This window comes from Spea bombifrons, chromosome 6 (assembly GCF_027358695.1).
Source record: "Spea bombifrons isolate aSpeBom1 chromosome 6, aSpeBom1.2.pri, whole genome shotgun sequence".
Classification (NCBI taxonomy): domain Eukaryota; kingdom Metazoa; phylum Chordata; class Amphibia; order Anura; family Pelobatidae; genus Spea; species Spea bombifrons.
The window spans coordinates 39,236,758-39,258,779 of record NC_071092.1 but is presented as its reverse complement, the minus strand read 5'-3'; the positions used below and the strand labels follow the sequence as shown (position 1 = coordinate 39,258,779).

Here is a 22,022-nt window from a genome sequence, read left to right as displayed (position 1 = left end):
TAACCACACACGGCGGTAAAGTATATGTTAGTTTGGAGCTGATATATAACCAAACCCAATTCTAAATTCATTAAAAAAAATTATACGGGCACATCATCGCTTTTTACCGCACTGTATTTAGAGTTCTATTCACTAAAGTGGGAGTTTGCGGGAGAATTGTGGTTTTAACCACCCTGACTTCACTATACATTACGAAGGGCCAACAGTAGCTTGTTCCTCTGGTAATTAGGGCTGAACTGGCCATACATAATGCATAATTCAATGGGTGAGACCTTGAATTTAGTATTAACTTCATTCTGAAAATAGAATACAAGCAGGCCTGGACTGGCCACCTGACACACTGGGCTAATGCCTGGTTCTGGCCAACTTTGCTCTACACTTACCCGATCTGCCTCCCCATCGTCAATCAAATGACGTAAGTGCGTCCGATAGGTGGCTATAAGGGGCTACGTGTTACATGGAATATGCAGCTGGTGGCCACACAGGGTATCCATCTGAAATATTCACCAACAAGGGGGGAAGTGAAACCCCTGGTGATCAGGACTGTTACATTGCACTGAATTAGAGGGTTTGGGATTAGCAGGTAAAATTAAAAAATATTTACCATCTAATAAGAAGGAAACAAGTAGATACGTTATAGTTTTTGCAAAAGGCTTCAGCACACGGGAGTAACAGCATCTTTTTGGTCCACTTCTCTGCTGCTGTGGCAATAAAGACTGGCAACCTTTGTTGCCCTCCTCTTGTCACCTATCCACACGCATTAAATGCTGTTTAATAAACACGCAAAGCTGTAAAATAAATTGGTAGTTTAGTGTTGATACATAACTAAAGCCAATTGTAAATAGATTTTCAAATAAAACATTTTAACAGATGGGTCATAAACCCTGAGAGGGATTAAAACAATTATACGCGCACAATCACTCTTTACAGCACTACCATAGCTGCTGCGACAGAGAGACTTTGGAGTTATTGTTTTACAGCGATCTCGATTCCGGCGATTTATTAGAGGATTCCAGCGGCATCTCAATACGTCGCGTATTCCCAGTCTAGTCGGCGAGGAGAAAGAGCGGCCCCTAGTGCTCACGCCTCGGAAGTGCAACGGGAACAGAAAAGACTGCACGGAATTAGCGATGTATAAGATTGAAAGAAGAAAGGCTGACGAGCTTCGGTTCCTCTTCTTGTTAAAGAAATTTGCTTTAACAATATGAGTGCTGTGGGTCGTAACCAATCCTTCCTCATGGGATGTCGGGAGGATCAAAGCAATTGTTAAATACTTTAGTATAAGAATGAGAATAACTTGCAGCTTACCCATGGAAAACGTTCCGTCTATCTATCTATCTATCTATCTATCTATCTATCTATCTATCTATCTATCTATCTATCTATGGATCTATCGTCTATCTACCCCAGTGAGCTTCTGCTGCACGAAGCCCTTGGCTGGCCCTATATAATGCATTGTTAAATCTGTGAGAGTTCTTCAAAGTCTTCCTACCCATTGAATTATACATTATACAGGGTCAGCTCAGCCCTTCTCTATGGAGAAACCAGTTAGTGTTGGCAAGTTGAAACAACAAAGCATCTGCAAACTCTCCTAGCAACGCTTCCTATAGGGAATAGACACCATTGCCCCTTGAACAAAAAAATACCCAATTTGTCCAATAACAAGGTTTCAACCTGAGGCAACTTCACAGTTGTACCAAAAATGTGCACCTCATTGTGGGGGGGGAAACCGCCAATAAACATAAACCCCTCTCACAAAGTATGTATTCCTTAAAAGCATTAAAAACCAACCATACTACCGTTCCAGGTGGCCAAAAGCAACCACAAATCTGAGGAACACAGGATTTTTGGAGAACATTTGAGAATGAGTAGGGCACGTTAGCTTACAAGAAAGAACGCACATAAAATGAATCCTCCATATCTTCCGAGGACATACGTACCACATAGTCTTCTATCTCCAAATGACACGGAAGAGACCCGCGGATCATGAGGGTGCACAGATGAACCAAAAATGTGCACCTCGCGGTTTGGGGGGATAATTACCCCTAAACTTCAAAATAACCACTAACAAAGTATGTATTACCTGAAGGTCCATCGCCTGAGGATTTCAGAGACACCCCACTTACCTGTCTACATGGCACGAATCTTTTAGAAACACAGGATTTAGTTTTTTTCATGTTTCAGCCACATTTGGATGGAACTGCACACTGGAAGCCAATATAGCCATATGGAAATAGAACAGAAGACAAAAAAATAATCTCCCATGTGTCCTGAAAACATACTACATGCATGTGACATTTCCATGTAACGTGGCCATAAGAGACCCCCATATCAGTCACTGCATTTACCCTTCTTAGTGCCGAATGGCAACTATGATTTTTTTATATTTTCTTTGGATTTGAGGTTTATTTGGCTGACCTTGAAAATCAAGAGTGTGAAAAGCACTAGAATTTTGAGTGAGGAAAATGAGAAATGATGACTTACATCAAGCCACAAATTCTTATACAACACATTTTGCATGCATGGAATAGAGCACAAAAAATGTGTAAGCAAGTGAGTCTTTGTAAGTAACAATATTATTATTATTTATGGGTTTTTATCAAATCATTCCATTCCGTACCTTTCTCCGGTGGGTAGACAGGACAATGCATCTCATAACAAAAAGGTCTTACAGAAACAAAAGGTAGGGAGAGCTTTGCTCAAGTATATTTAGACAATTGCGGATCGTTTCGGATCGTTCTTTCCCCAAAAATGGCCTGGTTTGGATAAACCGGTTCAATAACCTGAAACGTACAGCTTTGAAAACAAAATAACTAAATACACAAAAATCTTTAACAAATACATTGTGCATTTTAACTGAGTACTAAACACTTTATCTGGTCTGTTTTGGGGGGGCTGTTTATCAGAACTTAAGTTGAAGTTGTAGCGAATGCTTAAAAACATCCCTTTTCTCTAAAATCCCTCACATTCTATCAGAAACATGGTTTCAAACCGATTAATTCGCAGCTCAATCATTTATGGCTGTACGGTATCTCTGGAAACATTCCTCGATACATGTTCCTTGTTTGGGCAGTGCGGCCAATAACAGGTGAAGTTCCTTCTATTTCAATGTTGTTACAATAGTTATTTTAACCCTGACTTTTGGGGCAATTTATTTTTAATATTTAGTTTTATCTTTTTAATGAAATGTCTCTCCATCAATCAAACTGCATTATTCGGCTGAGGAGAGGGGTAATCAGGTCCTACATAATCTTTCCACTTTTATTGACTGGGGGTGGGCATCCGGATCAATTTTTTCTGCAGACCGACAATTTAAAAACAAATGAATGTACTTTGTACGAAACTAAACAACAAAAATGGTAAACAGTTAGTAAGACAATAACAAAAATAATCTTAAAAAAAAACAAAAAAAAAACAATAAACAAGGAACTAAGTAACTAAAGTTTTGGTATTATTGGAAAATATTACATCATATGGAAAACATTATAAAAATAAAAAAATAATTTATATATAAGGTATTTGTTGTGCGTTCGTGCTTTTTTATATACAACCTGGATGCTTCTTCCTCCGATACTCCGGCTGCCTGTCTCTGGAGTGAGGGGGAAAGGCGTCGGAGAAGCTGTACTATAGATCAGATTACTACTGCTGGTCAATGAGTAATCTAATCGTTAGTATGTGTAGAATGCAGCTTCTGATTGGCTCTGCAGCGTATTTAAAATATGCCGAGGAGCTTAATTGACAGCAATAAGTTGAAAGAACCTCCTACTTTGGGGTCAGTGCTGTCTTTTTTAACCCTTGCAACACCAGTTGCATTGTGGGGGGGATACTGGTGGCATCCCAGCACTTCAGAAGTTACAAGGACACCCTAGTGCCCCAGTGCAGCCCCACAAACACAGAATGCATGTCGAAATACTAATTGAAATTTACTAAAATAAAAGATTAAAAAAAAAAAAAAATTTAAGAGAAGCTGCAGCTCCAATGCTGTTCCATGGATGTGTGCAGTGGGAACAGGCCCGGATGAGCCATGTGGCATACCGAGGAAATGCCTAGTGGCCCGCTGGTGGACAGTGCCTCGTGCTCCTCCTGAGTGGCAGATATGATGTAAGGGTGCTCGTAGGGAGTGCTGTTACATTTAAAGGGAATGCGGGGCGCAGGCAGCCCCCCCTCTGCCTGAAAACTTGGAGACAAAGTAAAGGAATGATTGTAGCTCACACTTGCCACGCAGCTAACTAAACAATGCCCTAACCTCTGCTTTTCAGTTTGTTAATGTGTGGATTGCCTCTGATGCTGAATTGCGAAAACTCCGTGTGTAGTTAACCTCTTCAATACTTTTTTGTTAAGGCTCAACATAAATGATGTGCCAAACAGGGCAGCAAAATATTCCTCAACTAACTACGCCTAGGACTGCAGTCTCTTTGCCACCGAACCCCCGGTCTGCTGCTGCTCAATGGCTCGGTGATAATGAAGATCTGCGATGCCCCCAAACAGCTCATTTACACTATGGAGGACTCTGCTGGGCCAGCACAGCTTTAACTACATAAACAGAGTGTTGGGATATGATGTCATACCCCGGTGCTCCATACTGAGGGTCCGCTGGGGGCCTTGAGCAGCACCAAAGATAAATACATCAGTGGGTGCGTGACCCATGGGTACGACGTGGGATGCTGGAGCGCTGTTAGTAAATAGTAGTAGCGCTGAGGTCACTTAATTTCCTTTTTTGAATTTGGCAACTGAACCTGCCAAGCAGCGAGAAACAAGGAGCGAGAGCAAATTAATCGGCGGTGGTTGTGGTTGTTCTGATGGATCCTTCTGGGCATTTTCAGGGAGTAGGGGATTCATTTAAAGGGAACACAGGTGGCATTAAAATGCTTATGATGGCTGGAGCGTCCCTTTAAATCTTCTCTGTCATGTTATTGTGCAGCAGACACGTCAGTATTACCCAAACCACAGCGTAAGGGAAGCCGTTCCCTGCATGCACTTCAGCTTTAAAGGGATTTAACTTATTCCATATAGGATCGGTATTTTGCAACAATCCATGATTTATGTCGATTAAATGAAATATAACCCGACCTGGTACTGACAGATTTACATAGATTGTGTTTGAAGTTAATTAGGGAATCCAAATGGTTGCACAGATTCCAGCGTCTGTCTTGTGTTGCTGTCTAGCATGGCTCTGCAAGGTTAATAATTAAAATTAGGTTCCAGATCTGGAGATTAGACTGAATAACATTGAAAACGCTCTGCGGGAACCAAAAAAGATATGTTTGCACGTGTCTCTTTTGGAGTGTTTCGGGGTAGAGTGTTCCTGTGCCCCTTGCGGTTTCACCAGTAAAGGGCAGCAGCCAATCAGTGGCAGGGAAGCTCTATGGGGGCACTTTTGCACGTGTGCACGAGGGGTCTTGTTAGAGCTCCTTCTGGAAGTCTCTCTGATCCAGCACTGATTGAGATTATACATGAAAGCAGGATGAACATATCTCCTGGAAGACTTGGAGCTGGGGTTAAAAAAAGGCAAATGTATATCCCTCCATGCATTTCCAAGGGGGGGCCATGTGACAACTTAAAGGGATCACTTACCGTATATCCCAGATATGCATTAAAGTACATGTGATGGCTGGAGTGTCCCTTTAAAATTAGCCGGTGGCCCTTTGGTAGAGTTAAGTAATATGGGGACTGATTAAGAAGTTATTTTAAATCCCTAAAGCATATATCTATCTATCTATCTATCTATCTATCTATCTATCTATCTATATATATATATATATATATATATATATATGCAACGGCTCGTGTAGCAACTTGGAATTAGAAAAATGTGTAGAACTTTTATTTGCAAACTTCAGAAGTAAAAATAAATGATGGGAAATTAGATGAAGGAAGAAGGCTGGCATTACTGCCCAGGGTCCGGTTTGCTCTATAGTAGACCACCATAAACGGCTGTATGCTGATGGTGCAGCAGATGGTCAACAATAGACGAGTGCGTTATAATGAAGACCCCCCATGTGTGTTATTTGTGCATTGGTTGTTCTATACACCTCATCTCGAAACAAATGCACTGAATATATTCTGATTCGTAAATTGAAAAAAAACTCCTACTTTTGTTCTGTTTTTTTTAACCCTTGCAACACCAGTTGTGTTGTCTCTGTGTGTGTGTGTGGGGGGGATACTGATTGCAGTCCAGCACTTCAGAAGTTAAAAGTGCCCCAGTATAGCTCCACCTTACTCCACTTTATAAGTACCTTCATATGCATTGATTTACTGAAATAAAATATTAAAAAAAAACACATTTAAGAGAAGCTGCAGCTCCAAAGCTGCAGGACACTACAAGGATTTTAATAAAAGAAACTTTATTTAATATTAGTGACTGTATGTGTATATGTGTATTTATCACAATTATTATATGCAGAGTACTTTCGTTGGAATACTCAGAATATTTGATGGTTCTTAGCTGCCAGTAAATTCTATATAAGTATATCTATATAGTATATATATATATATATAAATAAAACACCCATACAAAGCTGACATTTCGTGTAAAGTGTTTGAAGTCATGTTTTGTCTTTTTAACCTTGGTAAACACAACCAATTATCTCTTAAGGAGGAAGAGACAATCTGGACGAGTATTTAGACTGACAACATCCTAGCTGTCAGCAAACACGAGATTGCATTGTGGCTGAGTACACTAAATACACTTTAAACGCCGTGCAATTTGTTTTGGCTTCCACATAAAACCCAATCATTAGACTCGTAGAAACGCTAAATCACCAAAAACAAACACAGGCATCACGTCTGAGCTCCTCGTCCTCTTTGCCCTGCAGAGACAGAGTGGATCGCGCAGTAAATACGGAGCCTTACAGGGAATTAGGTGACTTGTGACAACAGATTATGCCCATCCGGCCCGCCTAGTCAGACCTTAACCAGCCCTTGGTCTTGTCTTCAGGATCGCTTTATGCCTAACCCATGCGTGTTTACATTCCCTCACTCTATTTGCCTCGGCCACTTCTGCTGGAAGGCTGTTCCATTTTTTTAGCACCCATGAGCATACTTGGAAAATTGTGGGCTCCGGCTACCCAGAGCCTATTCTTGCGGGACGTGACAAGACTGCCCACTGATGTTGGTGAACAGTCCCACTAACGTCAGTGGGCATTCTCGCTGACATCGAGGGAAACACCCCCATTTACAGGGGAAATGGGGAGGGACTGGGGCGTTTCAGGACCCCGCTCCTGTGACCTGGAAGATTCGGGTGTAGACCTGGAGAGCTGGAGAAGCAGCGCCAAACCCAGGTATGCCCATGAATAGAACTGAATGTACCATAGTGGGAAACATTGAGCAGCCAACATATTCATCAGGCCGTGTTAGAAGCTGGTATGTTTGCGTATTTAAGTGTATAATATATCCCGGAGTGCAAGGTTTGAGCTGCTCGGGAACTCACTAGCAGTTGGGCAAAGTCCTAGTAAACAAATCAAGGGGTAATAGAAAAGCAAGGTCAGATAAGACAAGATCAAAACACTCATGAGCTGAAATTCAAAAGGGCAAAAAGCAAGAGTGAGGTTAGACAGGCTACAAGGTCAGGGCAGGAAGCAGACAAATTGGGTTAGTTTGCCACAAGGTCAGGGCAGGAAGCAGACAAACCGGGTTAGTTTGCCACAAGGTCAGGGCAGGAAGCAGACAAGCTGGGTTAGTTTGGCACAAGGTCAGGGCAGGAAGCAGACAAACCGGGTTAGTTTAAAAGCCAGGAATTAGTTACTGGAGCAGGAGTAGTTCAGGAAGTCATAGCACTGACTAATGAGATAGGAAGGTTTTACTAGGAAGCCCATAACCCAATGTGTGTCTCCAGTACTTCTCTCTGTGAGATACAGTTTTGGTGTCAAATATGGTATTTTCTGCCTAAGCAAAAGATGGCCATCAGACTGCCATGTCTAGCCGCAGTCACGTACACGCATCTGCTCATGTCCGCATACAGTTATGTGACACAGAATTTTTTAATGGTGGACCATAAACTCAGCCGTAGGTTTTTAGCATGACGTTATGATGAATTACGAGGACTGAACCCCCTGGTTTTGGGCTAAGTTAAGTGTCTGGGGTACTTTGGAGTATCAGCAACCTCATAATCCTCACCGACACGGTTAAAGCATGACACCAAGGGCTTTCAACTTTAATCACACCCCTGTGCTATTATTATGTTTTGTACCAATATGTTACGTGAACTGAATCCGCACAGGCCTGATATCCAGCTTTCGTCCCGGTCATCCTCCGGTCTGCATTGCTAAAGCAGCTGTGAACCCCAGTACCCAATTCCCATCATATCCCATATCTTGGTGGGGATGATGATTGAGTAAAAGCTCAAGTATCTGCCAATCTAAGAGCTGGAAAATACGTTTAACAATAAAAATGAAAACTTAATTCAGTAAGACAAGCACATTGCTCCATTACATCAATTATTAATGAGAACCTTGACCATACCTCTTCACTGTTCAATTTACCAATGGCCCCTTTACCTAATTTTACAGACAAGCATCGATGCAAGCATATGATCTGCAAAACCTTTGCATTAATGGAGCTGCTCTGCATTTCTCTCCACTCAGCCCGATCTAATTACAGTCATAATGACCAAGAGGTGGAAGGTCAATGCTGGCAAAACTCAGAAAACCATTAAAATTTATATGAGCTCCCGTTCACTCCGTTATCTCGGTAATCTCAAGGATTTTGTAAAGCAAACTGTTAGAGTTTACTATTTTAGGACGAGGTAACGCTGTATTTCTCTAACTGATGGTGAACTACAACGCCACAAGTTATGGGAACTGTAGTGTTGCTGGTTACGGGTGTACAGGTGTAGGTCAAGAGCTGGTACTGGTACAGGTGGTCCACCCCTGGACTCTGCTGCCCCTGGTCAGACTCTAATGTATGTGGCCATGGTTGCTTATCTATAGGATGATCTTTGACACTGAGGATACATGCGTGTGATGTGACCACCAAACATTTTTCTAGCACAGAACTCTTAAAATTCTTAGAGTTCATATAGCACATATACGAGCAGGAGCTGGGACCAAGACTGACCCAACCATGGGGACTTACTAGAAGGTTGTGTATGTAAAGGTGGAGGAGACCCTGACTTGAACCTGTCCATAATAATGGTGTATTAATGTAAATAGGGGTGGGGTGGGGGGTCGGAATCACAATTCACATTGAATTAAACTTACTAGTTTGCCTCTGCTTCTCCTACGTTACAAAATTTTTTCATCATATGTAGTAAATGTGGTTAAAGGGGCGAATGTATTGGAAACAAGATAATGCAGCAAGGGGTAGTATAAAATGTGACATTTTGTAGTGAAACGGGGATCAGCGAAGCCAACGCTTCCTTATTTGAAAGTATCTTGTATAGATTGTTAAAAAGGGATGCAGCGTGATATAGAATCTGAGAACATGATGTCCAGTTTTATGTTGTTGAAAATAAATACACAAAGCGAGAGTATAAAAATATGATCGGCAAACTCCAAGTTCACCGTTTAATGTGTAATCATAATGGCTTTTCATTGTGCCCTAAAAGAAAGGTGTACGAGTATTTGTGCCTCCAGGGAAGGTTAAACGGAGGTGTGGAGTCCAGCCTCACTCAAGTGGAAATGTTAGGAGATCATTTGCATTGACTGTAATATCTGTAGAACTGGCTTGATCAACCTCAGTCAGGATCAGCCTGATTGGGGAAAACCACTAGGTGTACACTAGATACAGAGTGACAGGAGGAGGTAGACAGAGCTCCTACAGCTCCACCGGCTTCCCGATACCTGTCAGGTAGACCTCCTCTCCTGACGTTCACTTGGGAATTTTTTAGTCATCTCCTTTCAAAGTTCTTCGTTAATTCTCGGCTGCAGACAGACATGGCAGAGGATAAAACTTTTCGGTACGGACTGATTGTCCTGGGTTTTTTCTTAGTGATGATTGGCATGTTCATAATGAGCGTGGATAGGCCCCACGTCTATATCACGTTTTGTGCCATGGGAGTTTTCATGGTGTGTATCGGGATAACGTGGAGCATCTGTCAGTGTTACCCAAAGGTAAGAGCTTCGTATTTCTGTATTATACCTGCCCTGTATTGCTCTGGGGGAAAATTAGCATTTACATGACTTTTTTGGATTTTTGTCTTCTGTTGCTTTCAGTGTTTTACTCATTCAGGGTTTTGATGGATTAAAATGTAGTTAAATTGGCATAACATAACAATTTCACTTACAGAAATAAAAAGTAAGGAAGGCAACCACTATAAGGCTCCTGATTGCTACAATTATACAAATTGTACCAGAATCACCCTGGTTTATTTTAGATAAACAACATTTAGCATTTCGGCTATCATTGGACTACAACTACATCATGATCTATATTATGTGGCATGACGAATGCTGTATTATTATATGAATGATCATTTATACCAAACATTAACATACAATATTGGGCTGCGTTAAGATAAATTTAAAAAGATACTTACTCTTTGATCCCCCCAAAAATATAAAACACTGTGAAAGAATACCGAAATGTTTTGGATGGAGGAATATGATATTAATTTGTTCAATATTTTATTTGTGAATTATTTGTCACGTTGTACTCAAAGACTTGTGTTCACTAAAACAAGTTGGATTAGAGTATGCAGGAGGGTTTTGATCCGGAAGAAGGTAAAGAGCCCCCCCGTTGAAGTGATTGCCAATTGATTCTTAAAAAATCAGTCTTACATCTCACGGGCTCACCAAGCTCTAATTAATCATCTCCTTAATAACTATAATATCCCCATATATTCTTCTTCGCTTGAAAATCATCCAACCCATTTTCAAAGGGATCAATTCGCTTTCATAGCACCCCCTCTGTGTCAAGTGAATTCCACGTCTTTATTGTTCTTACGGTAAAGAACCCTCTTTCACTGATTTAGATGAAAACTATTTTCCTCAAGTCTCATAAGACGTCTCTCTTGTTTTTTATACAGTCCTGTTATTGAATGGGTCATCACAGGGCAGTTTGTAACGTCCTCACATTTATTGTATATGGTTATCATATATCCCCCCTAATATGTATATTTTCCCCTTATTAATGTTGCAGCTTTTAAACCATTAAAGATCCATAAATCCTTCTTAATAACTGCACAGCATATTTAAGTCTTACTATTGACATCAACACCTGACTGATATTCAATACTGTTGCAAAGTTAATTGCCTAGAGTTTTTTGTTTAAGGCCTGGACTGCCATCCGGCACACCGTGTAAATTCCCAGTGGTCTGCAGGCCCACGCTCCATCTGTCTTGGGATTCACCTGCTAACGTCCAAGAAAAGAATGTGTGTTCAATACATGGAATTATTGCTCATTATTGAGAGTAAATATTTATTTATCAAAATAAATGGTGCTTATCTCAATTTCATGTAGTTTCCAATGAGTTCAAAGATGGCCACACTGTAGCTAATCAAGAAACAAGAAAACGTTCACAGTCCACGAGGACTGGTTCTAAACACCGGCTGTAGATAATATCACTTGGCGCTCTCTTCACTAATCTCAGCTCACACGCTGAAGTCTAGCACCAGTTACAGCAACGCTACATTACCTACTGGACTGGATGACTTTGGGGCAGCGACAATAGATTGGATGACTCATTTAGAGTACATTTAGATGTGGAAGAGGCAGTGCTCACTCTCTGAGTGTGGGCATTACATGAACAGTGTCCGATAATGACTTGCGCCTGTCTCCATTTCTACATTTAGCTGCCAAACCTCACAACTTGAGTCACATGGGACAGTCGTAGTTTTGGGGATTTGTCCCACAAAGTTTCTCACATCACTTATGGGGTCATCTCGATGTTTTTCCTGTTGTCCAGAATGTGGCCAGTCCCCTTCCACGATCGTCTGTGTTTCATGTACATCACATCGGGGCATGCTGAGGAGTGAGTCAAGGGATTTATTAGGTGTCATTATTCTGATGCACTCAGACACGGTGAACTTTCTCATTTATCACAAGAAAGATTATTAAGCCATTACGAAATTGTATACAAATCTGTTTTATTAGTAGTAGTATTTGCAAAATAGTGTAAGGTATGACCTCTGTCCCAGTTACTGAAACTCAATGTTCACTTGGTATTTATTGTCACAATACACACGCAAAATCAAAAGTCCAGTTTCCTGTAAAACCATAGAACCTACAAAATGTTTTTTTTTGGGGGGGGAGGGGTGGCGATTCTACACTGTAAATTTAATACAAGGTTATTATGTACGGGCTTTGTCATTAAGGGGTTAACAGTCAATACGTTCAATGGGGTCTCTCCAGAAAACATTCATCAAAAGGGCCAGCCTAGAAAGCCCTTAGGACGAGCACAGAAATGATCCAGCCAGGGTGTAAACACTGCTTAAATAAAACCCTTGTTATTCTAAACATTCTAGTGGTGAAACGTGCAACTGCAATTAACACACATGAAAAGGATGTCGCCCGTAATCAATCATCTTCATTATTCCATTACAAAGCCTGGTAACCCCCGAATCTGTAGTGATAAAATACCCTTAGCTCTCTCCTTGCCCCAGCTGATCACGGCTTTTGTACTTAGGGGTACATTAAAGTACAGTCTATTCACCTTTTTTTTTTTATTTCTTTTTTTCCAGATAACCTTTACCCCTGTGGATTTGGAAACAGTAGCGTTAACAGAGAAGGTTTCAGAGTATAAAGATAACCCAACTCCTGAGAAGCAGTGGTATGTCCAAACTACATGCATAGACGCTTTGTGTGCAACTAAAACCTCATCACTCATGGCATTATTTCATTCAAGGTCAAACATTATTAGCATGTGTAAAATGGAAAATATGCAGGTAGATTTAATCTAGATCAAACCGAAGAACGTAAACATTAATTGTATAAAAAATATTATGAGAGGCGATACTTGTTTTATATACTTTTTGTGGAACGTAAAGCTCATTTTGTAAGTGTTCTATCTGATTTATCTGGTTGGATTTTTATTTAAAAAAAAAACATCTTGCTTTCACTAAATATTCACTAAATATTTTGATAAAAATCATTTTGGAAGATTAAGGGTAAAGAAAAAGATAAAGAAGACGGATCTCACCCTAGATTAGATCACAAGTGTAAGATGTTTGTGCCTTCCACATAATTATGTAGGCTACTTTTTCTTTAAATAAAATGTATATTCTTCTCTCTAGATTGTAAGCATGTGAGCAGGACCAGGGCCGGCCCGACAATGGAGCCGAGAGGGGCAATTGCTCCAGGCGGCATTTGGTCTTGGGTCGGCCCTGAGCAGGACCCTCTTTAATGTATGGGTTTGTCTCGGTCTGTCTTTTCTAGTTTTTTCATTCCCGTTGAATATATGTATTGTAAGAAGCCCTGCATAAAGTCCTGGCGCTATATAAATAAAAGATAATAATAACCTCATTGCTTTCCAGCTCTACGACTCATTATACCACCAGCAAGGAAGCAGAGCGTTATGAAACCTCCTTGCCACCCTATGAACAAATTCACATAAAAGTAGAGGGACCTGCTGAGCCAAAGGGAGATCAGTCGGTTCCTCCGTTCTTGCAGCCCTTATTCAAGGAACCATCGCAGCCGAAACTGCAGGCCAAAGTTGAAATACACAGGAATTCATTGAGCAACGAGGAACTCGGAGAAGGGACCCTAGTTGGGAATGGAAATATAGACTGGTAAGTGACATGAGAATAGTATATCATCTGTATAAGGTATGTGGGGCAGATGGAATACAAAGACTCAGCTGCGCCCCCTAGTGGATGTGGCCAAATGCTTGTTTTAAGGAATAAACTTTAATTTGCCCTCCAGTAACAATTTCTCTTTTAGATTTTCCTTTCTGACCGATAACAATAAGCAGTGCAGAGGCTATTAACCTGCAAATATTAATATAGAAGTCTGTATGTGTGCTGGACACAATACCCATCCGTAAGTCTCATCTAGGTCCATCAGTCAGCTGTGGTCGGTATTACGCTGTTAGGGTGAGACTCCAGAGGCAGCAAATATACACGAGGTAATAAACTTATTCAAGAACAGAACATGTAATAGCTTCCCTTATTGAGAGTCTTTTCTCAGAAAGATCTCTAATCATGGCTCACGTGTGCCATTGTGTATATTTTTATTTGGTAAGCATTAACAGATGTACTTATCGCTTTACGGTTTATAGTATACAAAGGGGGGGGGCAAGTAGTCTACAGATACTGTGATCTGGGTACAATAGGTGTGAATCCAATAAGAAAATACCTCTCTGCCCTGTAGAGCGTACAGTATAAGTGTGGTAATTACAGACGACAAAATGTATAGACAGGCATGATGTGTGGGTACATTCAATAATAATAATAACTCGGTAGACTTAAGACATTGAATGCACATGGATTTGTACGTATTGTACTCGGAGCACAGCACCAAGTAGTAGACTTGTGCATTTGTATGAATTGCAAATTTTGTCATATTCGGAGTTTCATACAAAGCCACAAAAAGGAGGCCAGACCCCCATAAAGCCCCCCATCTTCTCTCTATGTGTAAAGATCTGCCTTACTCTGAGAATAGTTGAGCGATTCACACATGGCCCTTCTTACTAACTGATCTTCAAGAGATAACGTCGGCATCTCACTGGTGGTGCTCATGGAGTCATTGATTCTCTAGTCAATAGGAAACAAGCCGTGCATTTCAAATAACAAGTCCCCATATGGATACGGACAAAGCCTTTATCTGTACCTCGGCGGGTAGTCATCCATTGGGCTACTCACTGTTACCAGTTCTTAGAAATGGACTCACGGTGCCTACACAGATACTAACGATGCCTCACAAATCAGGATTGTGATGGTATACTCCCATTAGAAGTGTGTTTAAGACAAAATTTGTCTGAAACCTATAATTTGATTATATAGTACCAACTGTAAGTTCTTAAACTTTACTTAGTTCTTTGTTTCATTTTTAATTATGTGTTGGCAAAGTAGACAGAGATTAAGTTTTGATTTTTACAAATACCATTCCAGCATTCTTAAATAATTCCAAGATCTGATTATTCTCTATAAATGGTTTAATAACCTTTGAAACATCAACCCAAAGACGTAGCGTTGAATGGGCTTCAATGTCTGTATATTTTTAAGTTAACAATGTTTGGTGGGAAGCTGTCACCAGTATACCAGATCGAAACATGAAATACCTTACTTTGGATAATAGCAAACCTAGCCACAAATTCCGATTTAAAGTCATTTTATTACCATATCTATTTTATTTTTTAGCCAAAACACAGCACCCCTTGCTTCACTAAAGGAAGAAATAGATACAACATCTTTTGACGGCTCCCGGAGTAGCTTGTCTTTGGAGATTGGCGACACCGACCCCAACGTGGAAACATATAGACAAGATTGTGCAGAACACTCAGGAAGCCCCTATTCGGGAGCAGGGATTGCCCTTATAGATGCCCCGGTACCAGCTTGTGAAGGGATATATTTACATGTGGAGCCGGAAAGTTTTTCTATTCCAAACCAGGAGATGAACCCAGCCAATGGAGGTCAACTCATGCAGGCCTTGACACCTGATAATACACAGGACACGGACGTGGACGACATGTATTATGGACTGAATGATGAGCCTGATCATTTCGTTATTGCTGGTCAATCAGACTTTGAACAGTGACTGTAACTTGATTTTTTTTCTATATAATGCCAACATTTTGGACACTGGATATTTATTTTTTTCCCCAAAAAATGTCAGTCACTCTGTGTCAGCTGTTCGCCTATGGCTACTATTATCCCAGAGAGTTTTGTAGTTTAAAGTGAAGTAAATATATATAGCAACAAAAACATAGTAGGCAACTATGAAGTATTAATAATGAAGACACAATCTTTTTTTTTGTTTAATTTACAATGAACATTGTTTAAGTGTAACTATTAACTTGGTCCATTTAAAGTGTTTAATGAGACTATATGATGTCAGCACTGCAGACAAGATAACTGACATAAAATATATAAACTGTAATGATGATGTCAATTTTTTTATACAAATAAAAAAATCGCCAAATAATATAACACAATAAATCTTAATTGATTTCCAGGATATAAGAATAAGGCTAACCCTGGTTTTGATTATTAAGATGTCTTAATGTTTCATTTCTCTAAGTTTTTGCCCCTTCTAATTCACCTGGGGCAATCTACACCGAATCTCCCAGAGGGTGGTGTTAATGATAAATAATTCATATCATCATGGCAATTCCAGTTTCAAGTACAGATCCAATAATTAGGAAAATCATGAGTTCTAAATTTTCCATGTATCCAATGGATACATGGAAAATACAGAATACAGAAGACTCCAGGGTCATTGAGATCGCTGACGACTTTATTCTGCATAAAGAGCTGAGCTGGCCCTGTGTTTAAAACTATGTATCATAGCAGAGGATCCGTGGGATTGGTCCTTCGTAATCATACGTGTCATACGCATTAAAATGTATATGGAGAATGGAGTGTATGGAGGGTCACCAGAAACACAGGTTGCACAGGATGATCGAGAAAACTAGAAATTCTTGGACCAACCCTGAAAAGTAAAAGCTATAAAATACATTAAAACCAAAATGTCTAATTAAGAGTCCAAAATAATTAAATCAATAATAACCCTGTCATGTTTTATGGACCCCATTGTTACTTATGGCAATAAATCAATGTGTACAAAGTGAAATAGAAAGGAATGAAAGCTGAATGGAGATGGCAGTGTGGGAATGTAGATGTAACGTAATAGCTGCTATTGTCTTAAGAAGTTCCCATATCCATTGGGATTCATTGACTTTCAAAACAGGAAGACTGCTGCAATCGGTTTAACCCTTTGAGTGACCCTCCCTGTCTTGTCCATATCTTTGAGCGCAAATCCATCCTTACCTATCTGGTATTAGAGGGACAGTCTAGTGTCTCATACAGCCCCATACTGTCCTCAAAAACCTAATCCCATTACATTTAAACCCCTTACCCTCTAGTTTTAGTTTATGCCCTCTTGCCCCAATATTTCTTCACAAGTATAAATAAAAAGTGGAAATAATCTGTTATGCGACAATTTCTTTTTACCAAGAATTTTTTTATCTTTACCTTTCTGTTCATCCCTTTGGATCTTTAGAGTTTACTTTGAGTGTCAGTAATGATTTTGGTGAATTCTGTAGCACTGAGCACAGCGCATATCTGTAAATATAACCCAGGGGTCTTTGTAATGAAATTAGCCCCCTTTTTGCAGATAACGAACATATATCATGAGGAGTGTTTGATATTATATAAACAGCAGCACATTCCTAGCGTGTCCATAATAAACACTGCGTCCTTGCCAAGCATATCGTGACGATCACTGACCTTCACACAGCTTGGATAAACAATGAAAGAGTTTAGAGGTAAAATGCAAAAAGCTAATATGATGACATTAAGCCGGGTAAGCTTTGAGAATAGGAAGGTTCTATATCAGAGAAGGGCAATGGTTAATAATGGTATACAGCCATCAAAAGGCTTTGTGATCTTCGTAGGACTCATTCTGAGTGTCAAGTCTCCCCATAGCTGTTGTTTAGAATATTTGTCATACATACCATGTTCATTATACATATACTTGGGGTGAGTGGAGGAGCCAGAGCCGGTGGTGATCGCCAGCCCTACTTACCCGAAAAGCCACTCTCCCTGGACCAGTCAATAAAGATCAGAGGATCTACCCAACTGGCCCATGATCCCTACTGCCTGCAAAACAGTACAGTGGGACAGGGGTGATAAATCAGGACTGTCCCAGCAAATGTATGGGCATGTACTGAATAGATATAAATGACAACATTAATACATATAAATATTCAAATAATAAAATACAAAAATATGTAAAAAGTCCACAATGGAAAGCACCATTTTTCATAACTTTCATTCAAAACCATGCCAAACGAACGTTTGAATACAATATTTCTATAAAACATCTTTAAAAGAGAATTACAAAATCCATTCTTGTTTCTTTTGATCAACGGGCAGAAAATTAAAAATACAGTAAAAAATATTCATGTTTAAATTTCCTGATTCCACAAAACATTTTTTAAAGTTCCACTCAACATCTCCTGTGAAAACGGACAGTTCCAGAGTAGACGTAGCATTGCTTCTTCTCTCTAACACCAGGCATTTGCCACCAATGCCCTCGTGTGTTGACACTCTCGGGAGGCGGCGATGAACTATGGCCCAGGCAAGTACGTTCACTTGATAAAAATTTAAAGTTTACATTATTCCATGCTGTTTTGACCTTGCCTCAGATAAGACCGTAAAAAAACGTAATCAGCTAATCAGTCTGATGAATCCTTTTTCAATGTCTGTTAGCCACCTACATTTTTAAGTTGTAAATTTATCATTTCAATTATTTTACCTAAAGTCCATAATGTTTTGGCAGTAAAAACAAATACTTTTAAAAATCACCCGCCGCATATCTGAAAAAAACCCACGAGAATATTGTATCCTTATTCAAATATTTAAAACAGAAACAAAAATATTTTATATATAAAATCTCATATTATTGTATTTGCTTGAATATAAGACCAGGTTTTTTTCAGACGAAATAGAGGTCTGACTATAAGACTAAGATCCAGATCCCCGCAGTGCTGCAGGAGACCTGGATCCTCCTCTCTGGCAGCCGGTGACGGAGCGCCGGTGTGACATGACCTTCCGGTGTTCCATCATAGAAGCCCCAGCGGAAGTGCCGGTTGTCTACTCTGATTTAAAGCCTTCTTGATGATTTCTGGGGCTAATTCAGCTGGTTTTATAGTTCCTTTATTGTACAGCGGGGTGAACTCTTTCATTTCTCCACAACTCATTTTCAGTAAATCAGCCCCACTGTGTGTAGTGATTTACTTTATGTGCTTCTGTGCAAAGTGAAAACAGAATTAACTGACGTTCTTTGACTTTAGTGTAAACAGTGCTATCATCAGAACATTTCTGGGCTGTTTGGAGAACACCAACAGAAGATGAGTAATAAATTATTTCTGCGGAATACAAATTAACAGTAGTTTCGAATGCTCATCGTTAGGTTATTTAAACGTTGTTTTGAAGGGGCCTAATTTTCTGTATTATATTGAACCAATTTTCATACTTATTTGCAATTCTCATTGGGTTTTTTTTATTAATGTTTTAGGTTCTGTGTGTTCGTTGAGTTGCGAGCCTTATCTCCCTAGCCTTCCTCATGAAGTCTTGAGTTTTAACCTCATATTGCAAATATTTGGTGGCTGATAAAAAGCACAATATCATAAACAACAGCAATGTTATGCAGTCACAACTACCATATACTCCGAGCTACTAGAAATGAGAGACATCAAAGGAGGAAAGACGGACACCGGAGAGGTATGCGACATACAGACACAGTATACAGACACTTATACAGTATAAGATTAGATTCTGAGGTCGTTCACTCCTCTCAAGGTTCTCTCAGAGATGATATATGTCATATTTATAAAAAAAGCAGTACTAGAGTAATCTGCTAAGGATGTGAAGGTTAACAAGACTGATAAAGATAAGCAACGATGCAGTCGGGCCGATTGTTTACAGTTTGCAGAAACGTTTAGCTTTGAATTTTCATGCAAAAGAGTCTGTGTCTGTCTTAACTACTTGTGACAGGTGCAGTGGGGCAACGAGCAGGCACTGGCAGAAAGACATATCTGGTCACATGGTATGGGACCAAATTTTGACCCGAAAATTGGACCATCTTTATGAATTGATTCCTTAGAGTAAACAAGGTGATAGAGCAGCAGCGCTACATCAGTGGGCAGACAGATGTGCAAGAATCACACCCCACTTTGAGTGCTGGGTAACCATTAACCCTTAGAGCTGTCTTCTCTAAGGGTTAATGATGTTGCCTGTCACAGAGAAAACTCTCTTCTTTTGGACGCTGGTGGGCATGAAAGCAGCTGCTGGGTGAAGGAGAGGCTGTCGATTGCTGCACAGAGGAACCCTACTGGGGAAGCCCCTGATTGCCGTACAGGAGAAACCTACTAGGGGAGCCCTCCATGAATGGTCATCCATGCAAAGACGTATTTCCCTTACCTAGGGCAGCGACCCCAGCCGCCCCTCCTGTTTGATGCCACATTAGTCCATACAGTCTCTGCTGTGACAGCAGGGACCCTTGAGATGTGTTTGATTAGTCCAAACAGTCTCTGCTCTCTCCACCTAATGTATCGGTTTGTCTTAGTCAGTTCTAGTCTTGTCATACCCCTTGAATATATGCATATATGCTCAGTTAAGGAGTCCATAGCTTAGGTTTAACTCCCTCCACTTGCTTCTCCACCACATAGGTCCTCCTATCACTGGCTCCACTGGTGTAATGGAGGCCTCTGTCAAGTGGAGGCCAGTGCCAGCTCTGCAACCTCCCTCCCTGGCCAGGCATGACTCTAAGCGGCTGCCACGGCCTCACTGAGTCTGAGCACCGGGATATGAGGTAATTTCTACTCAGAGCTAGGAGACAAGAGAGAGCTGTCAATGGTAGACTGCCCTCTCCTGACTCTGCAAAGGTAGGGATGCATGTGTGTGGAAGCATGTATGTAACGTTTGTTAGTGTGTGTGTAAGTATGTTAGTGTGTACGTTGAAGTTGTGAAAATCTAAAATTCAGCCACAATTCTGACCCAAGAATGTTTTAAGTTGTTATTTAAATAATTATTTATTTGTTGTTTAATCTAATTTATTTATAATTGTGTTTATTGTGGGGGGGGGCTACAAATTATCTTGCACATATTATAATACATTTGAAATGAATACCGTAACAAAGTAAACCTTAGTATACCTTATACTAAATTATTGTTATTTTTTAAGGCAGGATTTTTTTTTCTGGTAGTTTTTGGGTATATTGGTATATGGTGTTAGCATGCCTTCCACGCGTGTATGGTGTTTGCATGTGTGTGTTACTGTAATAGGTTAGTGTTTGTGTGGATATAGTGTTAGCATTTGTGTACCTGTCACTGTAAGGTGTTAGCATGTGTAAGTGTATGTTAGTGTGCAGTGTTAGCATGAATGAATGCGTGTGTTAGTATTTAGCATGTGGATGTCAGAGCATGGTGTTATTGTGAATGTGTGTTAGCACATGGTGTTGGACTGTCAGAGGAGAGAAGAATCAGGAGAAAGAATGTGTGTGTATGTAAGTGAGTGAGTGGGTGTTAGAGTGAGTTTGAGTGTTAGTATCTATGCACATTAGTAATGGAGACCCAGAGGAAATACTGCACCCAGGTGCCGCTAACCCTAGGTTTGCTTTGCTCTCATAAGGTGTGCTAATCGGAGGATTGTAAGGGTGATGGGTGTAACATGGGCAGAGCAATAGGCAGGTCAATGGAATGGACATGGGGTAGGGTGGGGGGGGCATGGAGGCTTGAAGCCTGTACTTGTCCCCAATATTTCTAATAGTTAGTGTACATTGAGGACCAGGTTGGGAACCACTGCTTTAAATAATGCCCCAAACCCCATTTATCAGGGATAGGCACCAACATTGGTCATGACGGACCTTAACTGTGGTCTGTGGTGGACAATTTAATGATGTTCTATGGACCTTGCCATGGACACCGGTGTCCTTGTATGGACACTTTGCCCATCCCTGCTTTGGTTATTATTATTTGATTTTAATGTTCAATTTTTATATTATTCAGATTAGATTTTCCAACAGTGACATCCACCAAACACCGATGCGTCTCTATGCATAAGGCTCACTAAGCAGGTGCAGGTTTTACAACCTATGGGGTCCTCTGGTGCTTTACTGGAAATCCAGACATATCCCTTGTATTACATTGCTTTATTATAAAAGGAGGACACTTACTGGTCATATTGTATCACTGCATCTGAATTAGTGACAAGAGAAAGAACAAAACACTGGTGTGTCACTGAGAATGTGTTGCTGTAAGTTGAGGAACAAAGACATGTTTCTAGGGGCCCAGAGGTCCTTAATCTGGCACTGAAAAAGGCAAAGACATGTCTTTTATACTTCATTTCCAGAGACACTAATGCAAACATCCGCTGGAATCTTCCTGGGCTGCTTTAGCATAATGTGCATGAAACTTATGTTAGTG

At 40.4% G+C, this 22,022-nt stretch overlaps 1 protein-coding gene across 1 annotated transcript; it reads left to right on the top strand.

Moving 5' to 3' along the window:
• Positions 1–9,784: 9,784 nt before the first annotated feature.
• On the top strand, positions 9,785–15,971 carry BSND (barttin CLCNK type accessory subunit beta). Its single transcript, XM_053469726.1, has 4 exons — positions 9,785–10,049; positions 12,618–12,706; positions 13,410–13,664; positions 15,234–15,971. Exons 1-4 carry the CDS (start codon positions 9,873–9,875, stop codon positions 15,628–15,630), a joined length of 918 nt encoding a protein of 305 aa, XP_053325701.1. The 5' UTR covers positions 9,785–9,872; the 3' UTR covers positions 15,631–15,971.
• Positions 15,972–22,022: the final 6,051 nt, after the last annotated feature.